At 41.3% G+C, this 24880-nt stretch overlaps 1 protein-coding gene across 7 annotated transcripts in view; it reads left to right on the top strand.

Moving 5' to 3' along the window:
* Nucleotides 1-24456, top strand: part of pou2f1.L (POU class 2 homeobox 1 L homeolog) — a 97506-nt gene extending 73050 nt beyond the window's left edge. For 5 of the 7 annotated variants that reach the window (XM_018245839.2, XM_041581426.1, XM_018245841.2 and 2 more), the window contains 12 exons: nucleotides 3044-3163; nucleotides 6828-7007; nucleotides 7123-7249; nucleotides 8485-8579; nucleotides 9190-9363; nucleotides 10182-10323; nucleotides 10798-10946; nucleotides 12120-12293; nucleotides 12668-12776; nucleotides 13707-14031; nucleotides 14409-14497; nucleotides 14839-24456. In XM_018245839.2, coding sequence (XP_018101328.1) covers nucleotides 3044-3163; nucleotides 6828-7007; nucleotides 7123-7249; nucleotides 8485-8579; nucleotides 9190-9363; nucleotides 10182-10323; nucleotides 10798-10946; nucleotides 12120-12293; nucleotides 12668-12776; nucleotides 13707-14031; nucleotides 14409-14497; nucleotides 14839-15134 — 1980 coding nt within the window. In that variant the 3' untranslated portion in view covers nucleotides 15135-24456. The remainder of the gene's footprint in view (nucleotides 1-3043; nucleotides 3164-6827; nucleotides 7008-7122; nucleotides 7250-8484; nucleotides 8580-9189; nucleotides 9364-10181; nucleotides 10324-10797; nucleotides 10947-12119; nucleotides 12294-12667; nucleotides 12777-13706; nucleotides 14032-14408; nucleotides 14498-14838) is intronic. The other 2 variants (XM_018245840.2, XM_018245843.2) reach the window with 2 other exon arrangements.
* Nucleotides 24457-24880: the final 424 nt, after the last annotated feature.

The following is a 24880-nucleotide window of genomic DNA, read 5'->3' as shown; positions in this document are numbered from 1 at the left end:
TCAAGCCCCATTGAGCACTCCTTTGGCTTACAAATTAAATCTAATACTGCATGTTCCATCGGTTTACGGAAGTGCCAACCAGAACACTAAATGGTTACGTCTAGTTTAACCACCGTGGGGCTCACACTATCCATTATCTACTGGGAAAAAAAGCCAGGGCTTCATGTAGCCCAAAATATGTCTTGATTGTAGTGGAAAATGTCACCCAGAGTTGCTTAGGCTGACGTTTTACTTGCAGTTGAACTTGTCAAGTCGTCTTGTGTCAAGTCTAGAGTAGCTAAATACATGACTTGTCCCACGACTTTCAGTTAATTAATAAACCCAGGGCATAGGGTAAGTATCACACTTCTCAACAAAATTCTGTTTTCCAAAGTCACCACAAGAGCGCAAGTTCCATTTGGTCTTGGCAGTAGACAATGGCCATGACAATAGTCTTCAGTGATGCCTACCTCAAGCATTTTTACCTCTTCTCAACTAGCTTTAGATAAACCTCATCTTCAATAATATTGTCTTGCTGGTTTTGAAATGTATGTCTAGGTACCCCCTACAGGCCTATTTCATTGTGTGAATTATTTCACCTCTTTTGTTTTGAGCATCAGAAAGTTTGTGTTTTATTTACCTCTTGTATGAAGGCCACATTGGGGTGGTTGAGAAGCAGGTTCATCCTGTCTTTCCAGGGTTCCTTAACATTTACATTAGAATCCTGTTCTTGTTTTCTTTTCCCTGGTGGCAGACTTTTATAGTTCATTGGGCCAATCTTTTCCAGGATCTAAAGTCCCTGCTACTTGACTACACAAAACTGTATACTAAACCGTAGGAATCAAAACCAAGGAAATACCTGACATGGGTTTTATGGTATCTTTGTTTTACATTACCGGACCCTTGGCTTTTAATATTCCCATTGAACCCATAGAATAGAAGAAGAGAAAAACCTGAAGGGTTTATTGGTCCTTTAAATGGTCTCTGCAGAATGTTATGCTAAGATACACACTTCATTTAATGCCTGGATGTGATTGTCCAATGCTTTTGATTGGTGGAGGGGAACGTTCCAACCGACCTTCACTAGAGCGAGCGAAGTCTTTCACAAACAGCAGTGGGTCATGGGTTCCCCCTCTCCCCCGGCACGACTGTTAGGTAGAAAGCTTGGAAGGGTCAGAATAGTTATTGTGCAGCTATAGCGACCTTCTATTTGGACTAAGAAAAGCCAGAAAATTGCCTTTCGTTGCCATGGCAAAACTTTCCTCTCCCCAAGAGATATGTTGGCAAACAGGCTGCATCTCTGGAGCGGAGTGTTTACAGTCCTGCGCTGTAATTATCTCCCAATGACTGGCAGAATTAATCAGAGCTGTATGTTAATTAGCCCGCGCCGCAGTCCCTGAAACAGGTGGTGGAAAAATATGCAAATTAATGCAGAATGCAAATGCTCTGCCAAACCGGTTTTAATTACCATAAAGAGCATGTTTCCCTCTCCTCTACCCAAATTACTGCAGATTTTGCCTTTTTTATTCTTTCTTTTGCTTTTGTCGGGCTCTATTGCACCATGGGCACAGCTTTGGCTATTGTAGGGTTAATCAGGCAGCAATAATAAGATAATAACCATTCCTTATTTGCATTGGGCATGATAGGATGATATTTCTATATACAGGTATGGGATCCATTGTCCAGAAACCATTTATTCAGAAAGCTCTGAATTATAGAATGGCTGTCTCCCATTTTATACAAATAATCCAAATTTTTAAAAATTATTTCCTTTTTCTCTGTAATAATAAAAACAGGAACTTGTACGTGATCCCAACTAAGATATAATTAATCCTTATTGGAAGCAAAACCAGACTATTGGGCTTATTTCATGTTTACATGATTTTCTAGTCAATTTAAGGTATGAAGATCCAAATTACTGAAAGATAACAGGTCCCATGCATGTATCTGTTTCTGTAACCTTGATGGGGTGCCCTGGGTACCCCTGGAACTATAGCAGGGTGACACCCCTATGTTTCTATATATCTGTAACCTTGTTATGAGCTAAGGGGGCCCAGCCTGAAGGTCAGTTAGGGGGAGATTTGGGGTGAGTACTTATTTGTACCCTGGGTACCCCTGGAACTATAGCAGGGTGACTGTTACCCCAATGTTTCTATATATCTGTAACCTTGTTATGAGCTAAGGGGGCCCAGTCTGAAGGTCAGTTATGGGGAGATTTGGGGTGAGTGCTTATTTGTACACTGGGTACCCCTGGAACTATAGCAGGGTGACACCCCAATGTTTCTATATATCTGTAACCTTGTTATGAGCTAAGGGGGCCCAGTCTGAAGGTCAGTTAGGGGGAGATTTGGGGTGAGTGTTTATTTGTACCCTGGGTACCCCTGGAACTATAGCAGGGTGACACCCCAATGTTTCTATATATCTGTAACCTTGTTATGAGCTAAGGGGGCCCAGTCTGAAGGTCAGTTAGGGGGAGATTTGGGGTGAGTGTTTATTTGTACCCTGGGTACCCCTGGAACTATAGCAGGGTGACTGTTACCCCAATGTTTCTATATATCTGTAACCTTGTTATGAGCTAAGGGGGCCCAACCTGAAGGCCAGTTAAGGGGAGATTTGGGGTGAGTGCTTATTTGTACCCCTGTAACTATAGCAGGGTGACTGTTACCCTAATGTTCCTATGTAATGAGCTAAGGGGGCCGAGCCTTAAGGCCAGTTAGCTACATTTATGTTAATCATATACATTTCAGCAGGTTTGGTACCTTGTACTGGGAGCACACAGACCAATCTTATTGAAGTTAAACTGTTCTAATAAAAACAAATATTTATAAAACACAATTGATAAATGATTGAACTGAGCTTCTGATCATTTTTAAAATAGGACTTTAATAGATAATTTAATTAAAGATTGTGTCATTTGTTATATATATCTGTGTGGGTATCCCCTAGAGAGTGCAGTATCAGGGTGTGTTGTTATTTTGTACTGAACGTTTCCTCTCATAAGTAGGAGCTGCCATATTGTTTTCTTAGACACTCGATACTAAAATATCTCTGCATTTGTTTGTAGACTAAATTTAAAGAAGAGCCTGGGGAGCCGATGCAAGTGGGCCAGCCTTCCCAGCATCCCTCACTTCAGGCAGCCATCCCCCAGACTCAGCTCATGGTAGCTGGAGGACCAATCACTGGGGTAAGAGTCCCTTTGCTCATGTACTGTAGTGGGGGGGGGGGGTCACTGGTAATAAAGCCACCTGTTTACTGGAGCCTCTTAACTTTCATTCTGTTTCATAAAAAAATTCCCATGGATAATGAATATTAATGTGCATATTCGCTGGGTGCTAATTCTTAAATTCTTCGACAGATTTTTGAATCATCTGTTCAGGAGAGAACATGCCAAATGTGTGTTATGTGCCAGTTTCCAATCTGGCACTGGGAAATTTTAAATGGCACAAAGCTCTGCTGCTGCTTAACCATTGGAACCATTTTCTTGCACAGGCTCAGCCATCGAAAGTCAATCTCCTTAAAGGAGAAGTATTTTTAATAGTGCTGCTCCAGCAGAATTCTGCACTGAAATCCATTTCTCAAAAGAGCAAACAGATTTTTTTATATTCAATTTTGAAATTTGACATGGGGCTAGACATATTGTCAAGTTCCCAGCTGTAACAAGTAATGTGACTTGTGCTCTGATAAACTTCAATCACTCTTTACTGCTGTACTGCAAGTTGGAGTGATATCACCCGCAACCCCCCCCCCAGCAGCCAAACAAAAGAACAATGGGAAGGTAACCAGATAGCTGCTCCCTAACACAAGATAACAGCTGCCTGGTAGATTTAAGAACAGCACTCAATAGTAAAAACCCATGTCCCACTGAGACACATTCAGTTACATTGAGAAGGAAAAACAGCAGCCTGCCAGAAAGCATTTCTCTCCCAAAGTGCAGGCACAAGTCACATGACCAGGGGCTGGGAAACTGACAATATGTCTATCCCCATGTCAGATTTCAAAATTGAATATAAAAAAAAATCTGTTTGCTCTTTTGAGAAATGGATTTCAGTGCAGAATTCTGCTGGAGCATCTCTATTAACTGATGCGTTTTGAAAAAAAAAAAAAAGGCTGATTAGTAATTAATACACATAATTACTACATGGCAGCACAGAAACCAGTGCAATTAGCATCAGAATGTAATAATCCGCAAACCTGTAGCATCAGCTTATATTACAGCCAGGGAAGCTCATTTTCTGCTGGATAATTGGTGACGAGCCCTAAGCTTAGCTTCTCAACAGCCAATCGGAGCCCACTGAACATGTGAGTGTCACAGACACTTTCCAAGATGGTGACCCCCTGTGACAAGTTTGAAGTCCTGGATCATTGCTGCTATTGACAAGCTCAAACTTTAGCCTCGTGCAATAAGTTCACTATATAAAATATCCCATTTTTAACCATATTCATTTTAAGAGTTTAGTTCTCCTTTAAGCCCTGTCCCCACCGTCTGTCTGCTGCCTTCTTTGTGGCTGGGAATTTAAAGCGGTGGAAGGGCTGGCAGATCTCTCTTAAAGGAGTGGTTCACCTTTAAGTAAACTTTTTGTATGTAATAGAATGGCAAATTCTAAGCAACTTTCCCATTGGTTTTTCATTATTTTTTTTTATAGTTTTACAATTATTTGCCTTTTCCTTCAGTCTCTTTCCAGCTTTCAAATGGGGGTCACTGACCCCATCTAAAAAACAAATACTCTGCAAGGATACAAATATATTGTTACTTTATTATTCATCTTTCTATTCAAACTGACTGCCTATTCATATTCCAGTCTCTTATTCAAATCAGTGCATGGTTGTTAGCGTAATTTGGACCCTAGCAACCAGATTGCTTAACTTGCAAACTGGAGAGCTGCTGAATAAAAACCTTAAACAATAAAAAATGAAAACCAATTGCAAAATGTCTCAGAATATCGCTCTCTACATCATACTAAAGGTAAACTCGAAGGTGAACAATAATCAGTCCAGAACCATAACCCTCTTTAATGAAGGATTGATCGTGTTTTGTACCCCAACAGGGCTTCCCGTCAGCCACCGTTTTTAATATTCTCCGAAAGTGGCACAGCCGCTATTCCCTATAATCCGCTCACATGTATTTCCTTCCCCCCGCACGCTAGCGAGAGGCTAACAACCTGAGAGCCCAACCATGCTATTTTCTCTATTTTGGCTTTTATGAGTTATGTAGAATTATACATATTTTCCATGCACTTCAGCGGCGCTGGTCTCTCTAGCCTGTACTGAATAGCCTGGCAAGTTGCTCCACCGCATGTTCCAATTTCTTATTTAGAGTAATGACTGGGTTTGCAGCGCCTTTGCATTTATCCATACACTTTTTTACTCGCTGTGAGATTTCTGCTCGGTAGACTCCGTGTCCAATAGCTGGGTACGTGCTTGAGAGCTCCGAAGAAAATGGAATGGACTCCGTATTCTTGAAATATAAAGCCACAAAGCTCCAGCCTGCTTTTGTAGAATCACAACTCCCCTGTGGGGGTGTAGGTTGATGGGAGTTGTAGTTCTGCAAAGCCTTAAAAGTGTGTGTTGGCCCCTGTTGTCCATTAAAGGGATACTGTCATGGGAAAAAATTTTTTCTCAAAATGCACCAGTTAGTAGTGCTGCATCAGCATCTGCTCTGAAATCTGTTTCTCAAAGAAGCAAACAGATTTCTTTTTTATATTTAATTTTGAAATCTGGGGCTAGACATATTGTCAGTTTCCCAGCTGCCCTCAGTCATGTGACTTGTGCTCTGATAAACTTCAGTCACTCTTTACTGCTTTACTGTAAGTTGGAGTGATATCACCCCTCCCTTTCCCACCCAGCAGCCTAACAACAGAACAATGGGAAGGTAACCACACAGCAGCTCCCTAAAGCTGGCCATAGACGCAAAGATCTGATTGTACGAATTGAGGATTTGTACGATTTTCAGACCGTGTGTGGAGAGTCCCGACATTTTTCGTCTGGCGGAGATCGATCGTTTGGTCGATCGGACAGGTTAAAAGATTTCTGTCGGCTGCCGATAATATCTCTGCGTGTATTGCCGACCGTATGATTTTCAGAGGGAGACTGTCACCAGCTTTGGTCAGACATAACTATCATACGATTGCTGTCAGGGGCAGAACATCGGCTGATCTGTTCTTTTACTACTTTATTTGATTGGAATGTTTAGTGGCAGGTCGGGAGATGGGGAAGTACGATGGTTCGTACGATTGGATCTTTGCGTCTATGGCCAGCTTAACACAAGATAACAGCTGCCTGGTAGATCTAAGAACAGCACTCAATAGTAAAATCCATGTCCCACTGAGACACATTCAGTTACATTGAGTAGGAGAAACAACAGCCTGCCAGAAAGCAGTTCCATCCTAAAGTGCTGGCTCTTTCTGAAATCACATGACCAGGAAAATGACCTGAGATGCACCTACACACCAATATTACAACTAAAATACAGTTGTTGGTTCAGGAATTAAATTTTATATTGTAGAGTGAATTATGTGCAGTATAAACAGTGTAATTAATTTAGAAATAAAAACATCATAAAAATCATGACCGAATCCCTTTAATGTCCGTTAGGCGCCTACGTAACCTCATGGCTGTGATTCATGTCGTTAAAATAACTCGAGCTGAACATGAATGGGCTGGTTGACGTGACTAAACCTGACCAAGCTAAAAGCCAAAACAATGGCCTTCCCAATCAGTATCTAGTTGGGAATGAGGTCCTGGATATAATCTGTTTTTAGATAGTTTTAGTCAAACAATAATAATCCTAATCCAATCAGTTTTACCCCATGGCCTACCTGCTACTCACCCTCATCCTTTTTGTTTTTCAGCTGACACTGACGCCGGCCCAACAGCAGCTGCTACTCCAGCAGGCCCAGGCCCAGTTACTTGCAGCCGCAGTGCAACATTCTGCTAGCCAGCAACACAGCGCTGCCGGGGCTACAATCTCAGCTTCTGCGGCCACTCCAATGACACAGATTCCCCTGTCTCAGCCAATACAGATTGCACAGGTATGGAACCACAGACATGGCATCTCTTTGTCTCCATCGTTTTTCACCATTCCCATTACATTTAGCAGAAGGCTGCTTAAATGTGAGTTCACTCTTGGCTGTTTTACATCCACAGGATCTACAGCAGTTGCAGCAGTTTCAACAACAAAATCTTAACTTGCAGCAATTTGTGTTGGTGCATCCAACCACCAACCTGCCGCCAGCGCAATTCATCATCTCACAGACGCCGCAGGGGCAGCAAGGTAAGAGGGGCAACTGCCGGATTATTTTTTTTGGATGTGCTCCCACATGCAACCAAGAGTGTTGTACTTTACTGGATATGGACAAAACGTCTACAGTCTTGCAGTGACAATAACAACCGTCTAGAAACCCGGTGCAATCAATGTTCCCTCTAATTCCTTCTCGGCTATGTGCGCTGGAAAATTATTTTTACAGTGAGAGCTGTGAAGATGTGGAATTGTCTCCCTGAATCAGTGGTACAGGCTGATACATTAGATAGGTACAAGGAAGGGTCGGATGCTTTATTCACCAGTAGCTCCTCCCAGCAGACAGGAGGGAGCCAATGAGATTAGAGGAGGGAAAGGGGTGTTACAGGGAGAGTTGGGAAGTGAATCAGGGGTACAGGCTGATACATTAGATAGGTATAAGAAGGGGTTGGATAGCTTTTTAGCAAGTGAGGGAATACAGGGATATGGGAGATAGCTCATAGTACAAGTTGATCCAGGGACTGGTCCCATTGCCATTTTGGAGTCAGGAAGGAATTTTTCCCCCTCTAAGGCAAATTGGAGAGGCTTCAGATGGGTTTTTGCCTTCCTCTGGATCAACTGGTAGGTAGTTAAAAAAAAAAAAAAAAAAAAAAAAAAAAAGTTGAACTCGATGGACGTGTCTTTTTTCAACCTTACTTACTATGTTACATTTTTAAAAACAGTGTGCACAGGTCAGAATAAGCGCTCAGTTTTGTGTTTTCACCCGAAATTCTTTGTGCGCACCACATTATGTCGTGTGCTCTGGACTAGAAATTTCTGTGCCCAAGTGCACAGCTTGAAGGAACATTGATTGCAACCAATTCTTCACTTCTTCTGGCCCATTTTTGCCGATCAAACAAGCCGCTTTCATTATTCTAACTCTACTGAACCAGAAGACGCGAACTGCAGAATGGTTTCTATAGGTTTTCCACAAACCAGATCCAGCCATTCAACAGGTCTCTTTTTCTGGTCCAGTAGAATTAGAACAATGAGTGTGGTTCCTGCGGGGTAGTGGTACAATCTGAAGCCATATCATTTGTATTTGTTTGGGTCATTGCTTTTGAACATCTGTAGTTAGACAGGTTACCATTTGGTGACCTCCTTTCTCAAATGATTTTTTTTTTTTGTACCTGATCACAAATTTCCCATAGAACTTCCAGCAGAAGACACACACATTATGAGCAGCCATACGGCTCTAGGAATGGTTCTCATCTTGTTTCTTTCCCTCGTAGGCCTCCTGCAGGCGCAGAATCTCTTAACTCAACTACCTCAGCAAAGCCAAGCCAACCTCCTGCAGTCTCAGCCAAGCATCACCCTCACCTCACAGGTCAGCTTCCCTCACCCCTAGTCTTTCTAATGGAAGAAATTTGATGGCGTCCACCTAGGGTTGCCACCTTTTCCAGAAAAAAATACCGGCCATCCTATATATTTATCTTTTTTTCCTATTAATAACATTGGGCAACCATCATTTTTACCGGCCAGGTCGGTAAAATACCGGCCAGGTGGCAACCCTACGTCCACCCCTTAGTGGTTGTTCTGTTGTTTTGGGTTCATGGAAGCCCAGAATCCTGCTCGTGGCTCATTAAGGCGACTTCCGCTCGTTGTGCTACAATGAAAACATCTTACCAATGAATGCAAGTGCCTCCTGCCGGTTCCACTTTCTCTAAGGAATTTCTTAATGATTAAGTGGCCCCCTGTTCCACTTTGTAGTGTCGGTCTCTGCCATCTTGGCTACATACTATTTGATTTCACCCCTCTTATAAATCTGACTTTGTGCATTCCATCAGTATCTGCCCCCTGGTTGCTAGGGTCATTAATCTTAGCCGCCAGAAGGCAAAATTGCAGCGCATTAAAATGAAACAAAAGAGAATTCGGTAACGGTAACTATGTAGCTTGTATGTTGCAGCTTTTTGCTTATCCAGTATTCTGTCTCACAGCCAGCAACCCCCACGCGCACAATAGCTGCGACCCCTGTACAGCAACTTCCACAGAGCCAGACGACACCAAAGCGAATCGACACCCCAAGCCTGGAGGAGCCCAGCGACCTTGAGGAGCTTGAGCAGTTTGCCAAGACATTTAAACAGAGACGCATCAAACTCGGATTCACTCAGGTAATTGATCAATGGGCGACTGGCGGTGAAATTGTGCCACCTCCATTTAACAAACCCATTTCTCTCTGCTCCCCTCTGTCTGGGAGGATGGGGCGTAATAAGCTGTGAATTTATGCCGTGCCCCTAGTTTAAAAGCCTCTGTATTTTGCTTTACTCTAACCAGCACACCCAGCATGCTCTCTGCCCCCAGATGCAGTACTGCAGGTGTTAAAGTTAATACACTTAAAAGGCACTCTGGAGTATGTAACCTTTCAAATACTAATTACACTATTTAAGTGAGCGAAAGTTGACTGAATGCGCATGAAATGTCTTGTTTGCTTCGAGAAAGTCAGGGGAAATGGCCGTTTTCTCGTTCGCTCAGCACCACCAAGTGGTAAAACTGCTTTACATGCGAAATATCCCTGAGTGTATCTGCATATTCATTCATCTGCCGGGGCTCAGCACTGAGACATTGCAGTCCTCTGGGGACAATGCTTAAATATTGCAATAAAATTGCATTCAATTCATTGTTATTAATGCGTGCCTAAAGTTTCAGGGATCGCTGTTCCTTTTGATTTTATTTGTCTTATGGAAATGTTTAAGAGGTGGATAGATATTCTGCTCTTGCATTGTCCCCCAGCTTCTGGGATGTTTTTACTGGATCAGCTTGCAGATTCAGCCTTGCCTAAACTGCCATTGTCTTTCAGTCTGACTCTTCTTTATCTTCCATAGTCATCCTGTCATGTTATAACCCTCGTAGCAGTAGAAGAGAGAAATCTTTGTTTCCCAAGCTGCAGCCATTTTTGTCAAGATTAATTTGCCTCTCATTCTCTCCCTAGGGTGATGTGGGGCTTGCTATGGGCAAACTCTATGGAAATGACTTCAGCCAAACTACTATATCCCGCTTCGAAGCCTTGAACCTTAGCTTTAAAAATATGTGCAAATTAAAGCCTCTTCTGGAAAAGTGGCTCAATGACGCCGGTGAGTGTGATTTACATTTCCGCAGTCTGCCGTTCAAACCCCTGCATAGTTGCTAGGGTAAGGGGGAACCTAACAACACATGCCAGTTTAAGCTCCAAACTACAGGGACGCACAATTAAATACAATGCAGTGATACATTGTTTTAGTTTGTGTTGCTATTAAATCCTCAGCTCTGGAACAGACAATGGCAGGGAAGGGTTATTGAGCCAATATCCCATATATTATGATTTTTTTTTTTTTTTACATGTATATTTTCCCTGGTTTGAGCTCCTCTATCTAAGGGTGACCTCCATTGGTATTAGATTTTACCATAACAGCAGTTGCTTGCCATTCCGATTTTCACCTGTTCTTTATGTGGTGCAGTTTTGTATATAAACTGACGTGTTCGGTGCAAGTTGCCCAGAACAGATGTTAATCATTGTACTTCCCCTTTAAATCATATACTGATCACACTCTGTTTTTTCCCTCTGTGAGTTTTAGAAAACATAACTGACTCTACCCTGACCAACCAAAGTGTTCTGAACTCGCCAGGACACGGAATGGAAGGGCTGAACCGCAGGAGGAAGAAACGCACCAGCATAGAGACCAACATACGAGTGGCCTTAGAGAAGAGTTTCCTGGAGGTCAGTGCAAATATAAAGGAGGTGCTCCCCATTTTTTTCTGTTGCAGAGAATCCATTAGTAACGACCCCAAAGCCAAGCAGTGAATGTTGGCTGAAACCAGACCATTAGAATGCTCTAGAATCTGTAGCCAATCGGTGCTTTAGAATTGCTACATATTGGTCTTTTCAGCATTCTCATGCACTGATTGGCTGCAGGTTGGCCGGGAGCCTAAATCTATAAAGCCTTCTTGGGTCTTTGGCTACTGATCAGTCTTGCCTTGTAAGCATTCTTATGCACTGATTGGCTGCAGGTTGGTGTATGCCTGTGTTTCTTATATATATCCATCTCTCTAGATCTAGACCAGGTTCTAGACCATCGTGCACTAGAATAGTGGCATAGCTAGACCAACCTCTAACCAATCAGAGCATGGGAAAATCAACAGGACCACAGCACATACCCAGGCTTGTCTACACATTTATTAACTGGATCAACCAGTCTGCGTGAACCCCTTTTCATATGAAATAAAGGAAAACATGTAATAGAAACTTATCAGCCCTTCAAAAAGGGGTGCTTGCTAGTGTGTTGTTTGCAAACACCTTATTGGTTGCTATGGGTTATTAAGCCTGGAGCATACTCTGCACCAGTTGTTATGTTTCTCAATTAGTGTATGTATATTTATTTATTTATTTATTTATTTATTTATTTATTTATTTTGTGGGAATATATGTCTATTTAATAGTGTCTTGATTTTTGCTTCATACCAAGTTTTACCATAGATTTCATTCTCATTCGTGTCCTGCTCTTTATTATTATTTCTCCCCTTTCTCTCCATTCGATAAAGCGAAAGTTATTTCTCCTTGTTCTGAACCAAGCGCTTCGAATACTCAATAATCTGTCACCAGGTTAACATCCATTTGGCGCTCATTTAAATATAAAAGTAACGCCAAACCAATTTCACATTAATTTATAGTGCAGCCACTTCCCAACTGTCTCGGCCCTCGCTCAATGCTAATCATATACTGGCGTTTTGTCTTTAAAGGGCCAGTTCCCACTAAAACAACTTTTATTGTCTTGAAGACAGTTGAGCAGCTTTACTGTTGGAATTTTCTGGGATAATATCCTTTTACAACTATAAACTATAAGGTTTGTTGTAATTAAATGTACCGGTATTTACACTGACCCATTGTTGACAGAACCAAAAGCCTAACTCGGAGGAGATCACCATGATTTCAGACCAGCTGAACATGGAGAAAGAAGTGATCCGTGTCTGGTTCTGCAACCGGCGCCAGAAAGAGAAAAGGATAAACCCCCCGAGCAGTGGTGGATCCAGCAGTTCTCCCATTAAATCACTGTTCTCCAGTCCACTGGTAAGGAAATATACAGATAGATAGAAAGAGAGAGGGAGCTAGAGGGAGAGGGAGCTAGAGGGAGAGGGAGCTAGAGGGAGAGGGAGCTAGAGGGAGGGAGGGAGGGGGAGAGGGGGAGCAAGAGAGACAACGAGGGGGAGCTAGAGGGGGAGGGAGCAGGATATAGATAGATAGACCTGGGTTTTCTGGATAAGGGGTCTTTCCATAATTTGGATCTCCATGCTTTACATCTACTTAAAATTCTATGTCTGTTGGAGATGGCCTTCCTGTAATTTTGAGCTTTTCAGATAACAAGTTTACAGATAATGGATCCCATGCCTGTATATATTTTGTTTCTTGGTCCTTGTGCTGACATTCCGACCTTTTGTTTGAAGGTGGCCACTACCCCAAGCCTTGTGACCAGTAGTACAGCAGCCACACTCACTGTAAACCCAGTGCTCCCGCTTACAAGTGCTGCTGCTATAACCGGATTTTCTGTCCCAGGTAAGATTCTTTACAACCGGGGTGCCCAGTAAGTAGATCTTTAGTGGTTAATTGGTTGATTTCAAGTGCAGAGCATGGGCAGTGACCACTTGCTGGGATAGGCTCCTCTCTAGTTAGGGCCCTTGCAACCTATTACTTGCCTGGCCAGTCTTTATTGCTGCTCAGTGCAAACTGGATCTCTCGGAGCCTATGCTCGTGGCAGATATTAGCAATTTTAGACTGCTAATACTAGGTGTTAAGCCTAACCGGTGTCTTTTATGGTTGCTGACTTTCAGAAAGCAGTCTTTTTAAACTTCTAATATCTAATAAACTGGTGAAAATCGCTTACAGTCTAATTACAAGACACGTTTGGATCACAATAAAGCAAGAGTAAATACACACATAGCTCTGTATCCTAGTGTGTTTCTAATTGGAGACTTGTGTGTCCCAAAGAGACCATAGCAGGTATGTTTTGTGTGTGTGTTATATTACTGACCCATAATTTAAACGAGACTTTATCAGTTAGAAAGGTTTGCTTGGTTTTAACCTGAAAAGCATTTAATTTCCTTCCAACGTTGGGAATGTTTGTTGCTGGATTGCTGTGTATCATCTACATAAAGATATAAAGGTATTTCTTAGCTCAGCTCTTTTTCCCTATCATTCCCAATCAGCCAGCACAGCTCTGTTCCATACAGGCACCCTGATAAGACGCACATTACTGCAGGCTTTTTGGGTGGCTAAGAAAAGCCCCCAGTAAATTCTTCTGAAGAGGTAGCAAACATTTTAAACCAAAAAGCTTTTTTTTCCTAATTTCAGCTTTGTTTTTCAAATAGTCAAATACAAAGATCTGAGAGTCAAATGGATTACAACATGGTACCTAAAGTGTTTCTAGTAAAGGCCAACTAACACCCCAGCCTGCAACTAAAAAAAAATCTGTTGTTGTTTGTTTAGGCACAACAGGAACTCCTTCGGCTAACACAGCAACTGTGATCTCAACAGCGCCCCCCATATCCTCGGTCCTAAGTCCTTCCCCCTCAGCTACTGCGGCAACATCCGAAGCATCTACAGCAAGCGAGACGAATACAACGCAAACCACATCCACTCCAATGACCTCTCCATTAAGCACTGGCCAAGTCATGGTGACTGCATCTGGAATCCACGCGGCTACGGCACTACAGGGTGCAGCACAGTTGCCGACCAATGCAAGTCTTGCTGCCATGGCTGCTGCAGCAGGACTGAACCCCGGGCTTATGGCGCCCTCACAGTTTACCGCTGGGTAAGTGTTCCTGATAAAGCAACTACAGATAAGTTATCACAATCTCTCCAGTGCTCCAACATGCCATCAGGCTGTATTCTAATATGTTCTTTGTCTGTTGTCTACATTTCTTCACACTGCCAAGTGCCCCTCAAATGTCTGGGGCTAATTCCCTCTCTTTCTACTTTAAAATTGACTTGGGCACACAGCAACCGCAGAGCTCAAGTAGTGAAATCTAAGCTGCAAATGGAGCAATCTTTGTTTGGCATCCCACAACACTGCCTTCATATGGAAAATTGCAAGGTTGGGCCAAATGAGATAAAAATAAAGTTTGCTCCATCTGTAGCTATAGGTTTTATTGTGTATAACCACGTTCTAACTCTTCTTTTTGTTCCCAGAGGTGCCTTATTTAGCCTCAATCCAGGGGCACTGGGGAGCGCCCTTAGCCCTGCTCTCATGAGTAACAGTACACTGGCGACAATTCAAGGTATGTTCTTCTCTCTGTCTGAAATCAATGCGTGATGTTATTAGTTTGCCTTTTTGGCTGAGATTCTAGCTATCTGTATAACAGAGCATTCTGTCCCAGTGGCTGCACAGATCCTATCTGATCCCCATTGTAAGCAGCAGTCCTGTCCTGCTTTATGGCAGCTGAGATTCTAGCTATCTGTATAACAGAGCATTCTGTCCCAGTGGCTGCACAGATCCTATCTGATCCCCATTGTAAGCAGCAGTCCTGTCCTGCTTTATGGCAGCTGAGATTCTAGCTATCTGTATAACAGAGCATTTATCTTTTACTAATGACCATGTGTTTCGCTTGTTTTTCCCCAGCTCTTGCATCTAGTGGATCTCTTCCAATAACATCCCTGGATGCTAGTGGGAACTTTGTCTTTGCCAACGCTGGAGGGACCCCTAACATTGTGACTGCCCCCTTATTCCTCAATCCTCAGAATCTCTCTCTGCTCACCAGCAATCCTGTTAGTTTGGTCTCGGCTGGAGCTACTGGCCCCATCACAAGCCTTCATGCCACCACCTCATCGATCGATTCCATCCAAAACACACTATTTACCATGGCCTCTGCTAGCGGAGCTGCTTCCACCACCACATCGGCCTCCAAGGCGCAATGAGTTTTGGTGGGGGGCAGAGACATGGCCGTGCAAACCAGACCATGGTAGCATTGTCGCTTACTGATAGCGAACAACTACAATAAAAAAAACAATCGGATTTGCCCGCCTATCTTAGCGTTTCAAGTGAAGTAGAGTGGCGGGAAGGAAACAAAACACATGAACAAATAACGGATGGACACTTTGCCTAATTTTATAATAAACTTTCTCTTTTCAGGATGGCAACTGATTGGAGAGCTTTCTAACCAAAAATGTAAAAAGAAAAAAAAATATATAAAAAAAAAAAAAAACGAAAGGAAAAAAAATAAAAATTCAAAGGACTACTTCTCATTTCCAGCAGTCACGTGGACACGCAAGGTTGGTTATCGGAAATCAGACATAGGAAGGGGAATACGATTTGTGCGACTTATTCTTTTTTTTTTTTTTTTTTTTCCCATTATTATGGTTTTTGTACGGGTCTGTTGTACAGACCTTTTTATGTCATTGCAAGGTGTTTCTTATCATATCAAATGTTGGGGGTTCCTTGGTAACTGGTACAACTTAAGGCAGGCCTGTTATTACTGGTTTCTTTTCTGTCCTTACTCCCTATTCCCCGGTGAATCGGTTTCCCTCCTGCAGGTTTAGACATCACGGTGCGGAGCTAAACTTGTGGCCCAGGCTGGCGGAACCACCCAATTGATCTCTGCCTTTTACTAAGGTTCTGGGAGTTGTGTCTCTTTAGCTTTAAATTATTTCTAGCACCTTACACTGAAGGTTGAGCCAAGAGACTGCACAGCACAGATTCCGCATATCCACTGGCAAGGCAAGGTGGCAAATATATCTCTACTTGTGTACGGGCGATTAATGGGCGCATTGACATCAACCTGTACTTGAGCAGAGGAATCTCCTTTACTGTTATTGGTCAGTTGTAGGACTGGGTGCCCCATGTTGCAAATGATGTGTGCAAAGGTATCCAGTGAAAACAAGATCTTGAGTCGAGGTAATCTTGAGTAACTGATTAGAGATAGGCCAACGTCTACCATCTTGCAGATCAGATACATCTCTCCGCATCCCCCAAAAGCATCTGGTTACCAGTGTGTGCTGGGAGTTCTAGTTACGCTTCTGCAGACTGGACTCTAACTTACTGAAATGTAAGTGTTTCGAAGGTGCTCGTCGATACCCAAGTTATCTGTATGTCAATTCTGTCTCCAGAGTTTTTGGAATTCCATAACTGGACGCCCATGAAGTTAGCCAACATTTAGTCCGTGTTTGACCCTTGTTCAGTTATATCAGAGGATCAAAATCACCAAAAACCATGAATCAGGATGGATGAAGACCCACCATGATTAACCAGTGGGTCAATGGTTGAGTTGAAGGCCACACTTGTTCTGCTGTGATGGATTTTCCCATTAACCAGTTTTAATTTCCATCATGAGATCCATGTGTGAACTCACCAAGTCAAAGGCAGTACTTGACCAGGAAGTCCTTTATACTAAAATGTTGGGATGTTTTTGTGACCCTTAACCAATATTGTTCTCTAAACGCCGAAGCGATGGGCAAGAACCAGCTCCTTTGCACACATCATACTACAACTTTGTGTTTCAACTTTGATTTGTTAAAAAAAAAAGCAATGATTTTGAAAGTTGGTCGAAACGGCAATAAATTTGCAACCGGGGGAAACCAGACCCAGCGCTTGCCATGTCTCAATGCTAAACATTTGTGAGCTCATACAAAGAAATGGAAAGTGGTCTGCAACATTTCTCCTAATACATCTTCTATACGAAACCAAAAAAACCTAGAGATTGGTAAAAAGAATCCCCAGACTGAATCACTGCAATGCAGTTTACTTTGATCTCCAGTGGGGAACGTTTCTGCCGGCTAAACGGAGGCCGAGTTTTTTTTTGGGGGGTATTGTTTTATTTTGGTTTTTTTTAATGTTTATCCAAGGAAGGGGGACACTCCCTCTGGACAAAGGAAATCTCGGCTGGATTACCAGTGCACTGAATTGGGTTCTCTAAAACACATGGCAGAAACTTCTCTTCGTTCATGGACTTTTAAACCCAGAGTTTCACTCCGTTTCTACAACGTTGTCTGCCGCCTCTATCCCTACTTATCCTAGTGAACTGCAACCAGTAACATTTACCCGTCTCGGTCACCTTGTACATGAATGTTTTTGTTTTTTTAAATTCTTTTGTCCTTGAGATATATATATCTATATGAACCCTCCTGTGCTGCTGGTGTAGAACCAGTGGATGGTCGTCATGCTGGTCGTCCACCAGCACAGAGGAAGGTTAACCAAGCTTGAACCAAAGTCAATTTCTAGCAAGCTGCTGTACTAATGGACTAATTTGTATTAAGTGCAGTTCAGGCGCAGTGAGTGACTAAATAGATGCTACTGACAATTTCTTTATTATAATTTTTTTTAATTTGGTGGGGGTATTAATGTTTTATGTAAAACTTGCTGCTTGATTTACTTGTTTTTTTTTTTTCCTTTAACGTGTTACTTTTTGGGGCAAACTCTAACTTGATTGGAGGGGGTTCCCTTTGTGTTAATACAATGGTATTGGAGTCAGTTCATTTCTGAGATCAGCCAACATCATTCTTTTTGCTTCCCCTTCTAACAAATTCATAGGAATATACACCCCCCTGTTTCATATCTTGATCAGCTGTAAGGATTCCCCTGGGAAAACAGTGTGGATTAAACATGGGTCACCGGGCCCCCTCCAGATTTTGGGCTTTCCAGCTGCGTGGTGCACTTCACTGATGAGAATAATGTAATTGTTGATGGTTTGTTAGATTAAAGTTGAGTAGGCCGTTGTAAATGGTTGCAGATTCCGAGATCCTGCCCTAAAACCTAGTACTAATTTGGAATCTCTTATTCTAGATTGGAATTTTCCTCTTTTATCTCCACATAAAATTGGACATGATTTGAGGAAAACAATTTCAGATTTGGATTTCTTGTATAAACCGTCTGGAAGGGTATTTTTTGTGGAGCGGTGCATATGTTTAGAGAGATCTTGGCAAAGGAGAAGATCTAGAGACAGGTCTGTGCTTGTTACCTTGGGTTACTGTATATAGAGTTAGAGAAGGTCTCCGTTTAGTTGCTAACACTAAATTCCACAAGCAGAGAGATACGTCCAGGAAGGAATCTTCCCATAGTAAAAGTAACCTCCCTTTAAATACGCCAAAGGCCCACTGGAAATTTTCATTTTGGTTGTAGTATAGTCTAGGTTTGATCCTAATTATATAAATTGGAACTCATGGCATAGATAATAAGGGCAAGTTCTTTCATCTGGTCATCTGTATCAGTCCCAAGTCAGAACATTGTTGGAGCTTGAATAAGTCAAGGCTAGTAATAAGGAGTCCATGATGTTGCTGGTATCACGTTGTTTAGGTTTGGCTGAACATGCATGGTGGTTGGTGGTGCCACAATGTTTTGGTTTGGCTGAACATAAATGGTGGTTGGTGGTACCACAGTGTCTTGGTTTGGCTGAACATAAATGGTGGTTGGTGGTACCACAGTGTCTTGGTTTGGCTGAGCATACATAGCAACATTTTTCTATAGGAACAGCCAATATAATAAGGACAGTTGGCTATAAATAAAGTTAAGTTTCACACAACTTTAATAGCTTTAATTCCTTTCCCCTACATTTCCAACAACTTATATAGATCAGGTATAATGTGTTGAAAAGTGTTTTAGCAAAGAAGAAAAAAAGTTTTTGTTTTTTCCCAAACTTTCAGTACTTTTTTACAGTGTCAGTCCAATAAATTTCAGCATTGACCAAAGAGACATGCATTTTTATCAAAGGGAGACAACATAATACCCAGCCAAATAATTTGAAGGGCTATGGTGCACATGTTGTATTCTCTATGTGCCTTTGCAGATGGAGGTGAAGCACCCAAACCCGCCATGTGGCCTGCCATTGGCTCTAATGGAAATCTTCTATATTATGTTGTTTCATCAAATGGCAGGCAATGTGGTTCGGTTTGACCTCACTTCTATGGCGGAAAAGTCCACATGGAGAATCTGCTACATGTGTCTTCATAATCCCTAGTACATTTGGTTTTGAAGTGATTTATAGAGACTTGTGAGTGCTAAACATGCCCATACAAGTATCAATGTTGCGATTGCACCAACTAATTATATCTACCTAACCCTTCCTGGGAAAAAATTTAAATCTTTTAGAAGATTCATGTCCACGATAAACCAGATCTCTTGTAGTGGAAGGAGAGAAAATCGGGTCTTTGACCTGTTTGGATAATTGGTGCATTGCAAGTTTGCTGGGCCCCCGACATAAAGGATGTTTCAATAAGAATGAACCTGGAATTTTACACATCGAACAAGGTGTGGGGTTTTTTTTTAATCTTATTTTTTAAAACTTAATTTATATAATTTCTCCCATTACTTCATTGTCCCGATACTAATTTTATTTTAATTCCAAAGAGCTTTTACATAATCCCTTCCCTGGCATAGAAGTACTCACAACAATAATCTACTGTATTTGCAGACTTGTTCCTTCTCCGCTCGTTTCTGGCAGCTGCATAACGTGGTCCAGGTGACTTTCTGGTCACCTTGTTAAATACCTCGGCTTCCTTTGTCTTGTTTTAAGTTCCCTTTGAAACGCTGTGGACACAATTTGCGTGTAGAAGTACAAAAGTGTTTGGTTTTGATGACATGGTTTCTGCTTTTGTTTTCTCTTTTCTCCTTGTTTGTAAATTAGCATTTTAGGGATTGGAAGGGAAAAAGAAGCAGAGGGTAGATTTTGTTTCTAGGAAATTCTTGCCAAAGTTCATGTGTTGCTTATACAGGTTCAGTGCCCTTTAAGTCCCTTGAGTTTGATAACATATATATATATCAGGGGCTAATAAGCAGAACAAAGACCCCTTTCTACTTTTGATGACATGCCGATAAATCTAAATGTCGGTGTTTATGGTGGAATAATTCTTATTGATGAAGCCTGTACATAGTTAAACTGGGAAGCAGATTCCTTGCGTTTATCCCCTGTTGTGCTGTTTTAGGATGTAGCTTTCATAGACTAATTTAGGATTATGAGCCTTCAAGGAAGAAGTCGTTTTGCTACTATGCCTGTCTAGACCAAAAAATGTCCGTAAAACCAAACCCCAAAGGGAAGTTGCACCCGTGCTTTCTCCTGCCAAGAATCCAAATACTATGATAAGTCGCTTTCCCACCCAACTTCTGACTCTTGGACTTCTGCTTCTCTAGAGGTTGTTTTTTGAAGATTGCATGAGCAAGGAAAGGTCTTGATTTCCTCTCTAGATCAATGATGTGCACACACGGCCAGTTATATCCCTCAAAGTATCGGAAGAAAAACTGTTGTGCACAGATAGAAGTTTTTAAAATTCATAAGACTTGCAAATAGACCACATGGGGGTAAAATATTAATTGAAACTCCTTTTATATATGACAAAAATACCACTGGTTGGTGTTCTGAGTAGTTTCAAATGGTTTCCGGCCTTTGAAGGCTGCTTTAATACACTGAAAAAAAAATGTCTCCGCAGCGAAAGGGAGTTATTCTGTAACTTCAATGTGTCTGTCCTTCAGGAAATGCATTTCCAAAGATATATAATTCTTGTTTGTATCAATGCTGTTTTTGTTTGTTGTTCTACTGTAAACGTGCTGTATGTAGCTCTTGAAAAGTAGAAATGCTTAAGACCAAATTTTTAACGTAGGGCTACCTTGACAGGGAATCGCGTTCATCTGCTGCATAATCAAAGTCGTACTTGGAGAAAGTGAATCATAATTGCCTCCAACAGCCTTTACGCTCAGTCGAAGTGAAAACGATGGATGGTGCGACCTGCCTGAAAAAAAACCAGTAGGGTCTGAGTAACATCGTGCGAAGAGAACTCTAAAGAGATCTAGTCTTGGTTGTGTCGGCAAAGGAATGTAATTTTCCCTTGTTTTTTGTTTTTTTTTCCTCTCAAAAGCTTTATGAGCACGTTTGTTAGCAGACGTGGTATTAAATCATATGTGGTCATGAGTGGAATAGCTTTGTAAGCATCAGAAGGAAGGGATTGATTACATCTCCAAGTAGTGTGTCTCTAATAAAGCTTAAATCAGAAGAAGGAAAAGGAAAATTCCCGTTAAAGACTCGTTTCCAAGGCCTTCATAGTCTTGACTTCAGAATTGTCATCTACAATCTGTGGCTTCCCAGATGTTTGGAGAGATCTGTCCTCCAACAGTTGATTGTGGAAATTTGAAACTGGCCACAGGTTATAACAAAGCAATATAGAAATTATTTGACTTTCTTCATTTAAATTTTTGCCCCAACTATTACCTGAAAGTGTAAAAATTAAATCTGCATTTCATGTCCTTTGCATATAAAAGGGAGTAGTACCAATGGCCTTCAGTAATCCGCCAACCTGTTCCAATATGCGATCCTAACACACTGATGCTGTAGAATTTCTCTTTCCTTCTTTTCATTGCAAAGCCTAGGTGAATAGATGTGGGGTCTTAACCCTCTGCAGGTAAAGGAGCTGTTGTATACCTCATTTTAAAACTCGTAACTGAGTAACTTGCTTTAACTTTCTCTATAACCACACAGAGTTGCCAATTCTGCCCCAGGTACTTTTTGGCTAGTGGCATGACGTGACCGGTGACATGGGTTTCACTCCATAAGTTTATTCCAAAGCTTTATAGATGTTGCATATGTTGTGGCTTATACGTATAGACTTCAGCTGGTCCGAGCTGTGGGGGGGGGGGGTCAATACTTGCTACGCACCATTTGGTATGAAGATGAGTAAAGATCTTTGTTTTTATGTGAGTAGTACTAACACTTCGGCTCCTTATTCTTAACCAAAGTATTTCCTTAACAACTGAGGAGCTGGCTTGATTCCTTCTCTCCTACCCCGTTTAGTCAAACGGTATGGAAAATGCAAGGGTTTTTATTTGACAATCTTATAACAGCTGGCAGCTCGGAGTCAACGTGTCGCCCAACTTCTCTCTTCTCTGAATGTAGCGGTCCCTTATCCCTTGCCCATGTTCTCACTTTGCCGAGTCACCGTGCTGCTGCTAAAAGCTGGGGTCGGTTTCTTTGTCTTGTTTTGTTACTTTTTAATACAATTTCCAGCCAAAACCAAAGATTTCTCTACGATTGTAGAACTCAAAACAAACAAAAAAACCAAAAACTTTTTAGGAGAGAGAGAGAGGAGATCTTCGGTCCCGGGCAAATCTGTCTCAAGTGCAGAAGAGAAAAATGAGGATCTAGTACAAGGATTGTCCACTTGTGGCTCCCCAGCAGTTGCTAATTTATTCATCCTGGTATTTCTTGACGAGCAATGTCTAGGAATACCAGAATTTCATATCTGCGCTAGCGGGAGGAGCACACGTAGTTGACAGAAATGCACTGGGATGCCTGGTCTTCTTAAGTAGTATATTTGTTCCAGACGTGGGGCTTTTCCAACACGTTTCCCTTTAGGGGAAAGAAAAGGCCGTGCAAGTTGGACATAACGACTGTTGGGGTGGCTTTTTCATTTGCGGTCTCCACAGAATGCCCTGTGCGCTGAAGATGTGGTGCATTGGTGGCTGCTCTCATGGGGGTTCTTCAGACCTGACAATGTTGGACAAGCCTTTTTGGGGAGAAGTGCAAAAAAAATATATACATAGAAATTGCTAAAAGCCAAAAATAGGAGCGAGACTCCACCATCAGCTTTAAGGTCCAAAAGCAGACCATGGGTCTTAAGACAAGCCACCCCTGCTTTAAATGCGTCGTCAATGCATTGAAGGCTTGTCCACTCTGCCAGGTGTAACCCTCTTGGGGCTGGGTGATGATTAATACACTCCGAGGTGCACTTCCTTCGTTTTGTTTTAATTCTCATTCTGTGATTAGAATTGCTTTCTACAGACATAATGGATTAAGCCGTCCTGTTGGGAAATAGAACAGGAAAACAAATATATATATATGTGTGAGTGCATATGTGTATATATAGATTATCACTGCTTTTCCTTTTCGCATTTCGAGTTCTTGGCACCACGTGCAACTATGCATCGCATTTTCTCCACTCGCGTTGTGCTAGGCTAGCTACAAGCCTGTGACTTTTTAAAACTTTTTGTGGGGAAGGGGGATTGCAAATGAAGGAACTTTTTACATGGAAGTTTTTATCCTCAGTTGATTTACGGGGTGTTTGGTTGTAGGGTCATACAAGCTCTATCCCAAAGCAAAATCCAAATATTTAATATTAGCCTGATGCAAAATACCAAAGAGAATTTCTTTCCTGCAGAACCTTAGACTTGTGTATTAAGTACTATTACCCAGCACTTGCATTAGTCTAACCTCAGTAATTCCAAAGCTTAGATGTATATTTTGGTATATTTCTGGGATATTAAAAAAAAAATTGTTGTTGAAATTCATGTTTGTTTCAGTGTAATGCTCTTAAAGTCATAGCATGGAGATTAACTGACCTGTCTTACTCTTGGTAGTTTGAAATAATAGTATTTTTGTATGTTTTGGGTGTGTCTGTGTATGTATTAACATAACGGTTTTCACTGCCTAGATGTTCATATTAAAAAAAAAAAAAAATTGAGAAAAAAAAGTTCTAAAACGTGTACATAATATTCAAAAGCAAGAACGTCATCCGAATATCCGCTTCCGGTCACTTTGCAGAATCCATTGTAGGCTCTTGGGTTTTTAAAGCAACAGGAACCGGTGTTTTCCAAGCGTAAAGAAAATCTTCCAATGAAAATAAATAAATACATCTCTATAATGGGGGGAAATAACAGAAATATAACAGGCAGCTTCCAGTAATAATTTGCATTATATTCTTATGTTCCCTGAAATAAGTTTAAACAAATAAACATTACGAAGCATAGAGATTCTATTAATATAATTACAATAAAATCATTTGTTTTTTCTCGGTTTTTTTTCCCGTTTTGGAGTACTTCTGCTAAATAGGGAAAATATCTGAAATAGGCAGCTTAAAGTAATATTTTGCAGTATATTTTAATGTAACACAGCTTGTTGGTCAACTTTTTTTATTTCACTAAATAGAGAAAAGAGGCAGCTTTAAATAATTGTTTGCTTTATTTTTTAACTGTTTTTGAAAAGAAAAATCTCTTTTTTTTTCTGAGCCAATATATTTTGTTTTCCTCCTTTAAATTTTTACCCTTGGAAGAACCAGTCAACTGTTGCTTTAAAAGCTACCCGTCATTGGTCACCTCTCCGTGGCCGTGAACTTGGAACGAATATGTAGACTACAGTGAATCAGGAGAAATGGTAGATTTTGTGTAGATGCATTTGTCTGCTGTAATTTTTTTATATATTAAACTTACTGTAACTGTACAGTTCATTTCTGTTGTAAACATCATTAAACCATTTTTCAAGTGTTTTAACATCGTATGAGATTCATTTGATTCCCAGTTTCCCGAACCTCGAAAGTCTAATTTCAGGCTCCTTGTTCAGCCCTCTCGCTTCCCCCTGCCTTTCTATCTTCCTTGTAGGCTGCATTTTCTTTAATAGAACCAGAATCGCTCAACAACAAAAAGAATATTCCTTGTAGGGATGCTCTGAATTCAAAATGTTTGTATTAATCTGAAATCGGAATTTGTCAAATCCATTTACATTTCAAATTTAGATCAAAAGAACTGTATCATTTATAATTGTTTTTTGAACAAATTAGTCAAAAACATCAGGAAAAACGGAGAACTGATAATGCAAACCTCAAAGTCATTAATAAAAAAGGGCCAAGCACATACCCATGTGGTACTCCACCAACACAATCTAATTGTAATCTATCCTTTATTATGTTCCAGGCCA

The sequence above is a fragment of the Xenopus laevis genome, chromosome 2L, assembly GCF_017654675.1.
Source record: "Xenopus laevis strain J_2021 chromosome 2L, Xenopus_laevis_v10.1, whole genome shotgun sequence".
Classification (NCBI taxonomy): Eukaryota; Metazoa; Chordata; class Amphibia; order Anura; family Pipidae; genus Xenopus; species Xenopus laevis.
The sequence above is the reverse complement of the archived record's forward strand: the minus strand, read 5'-3'. Positions and strand labels throughout refer to the sequence as shown.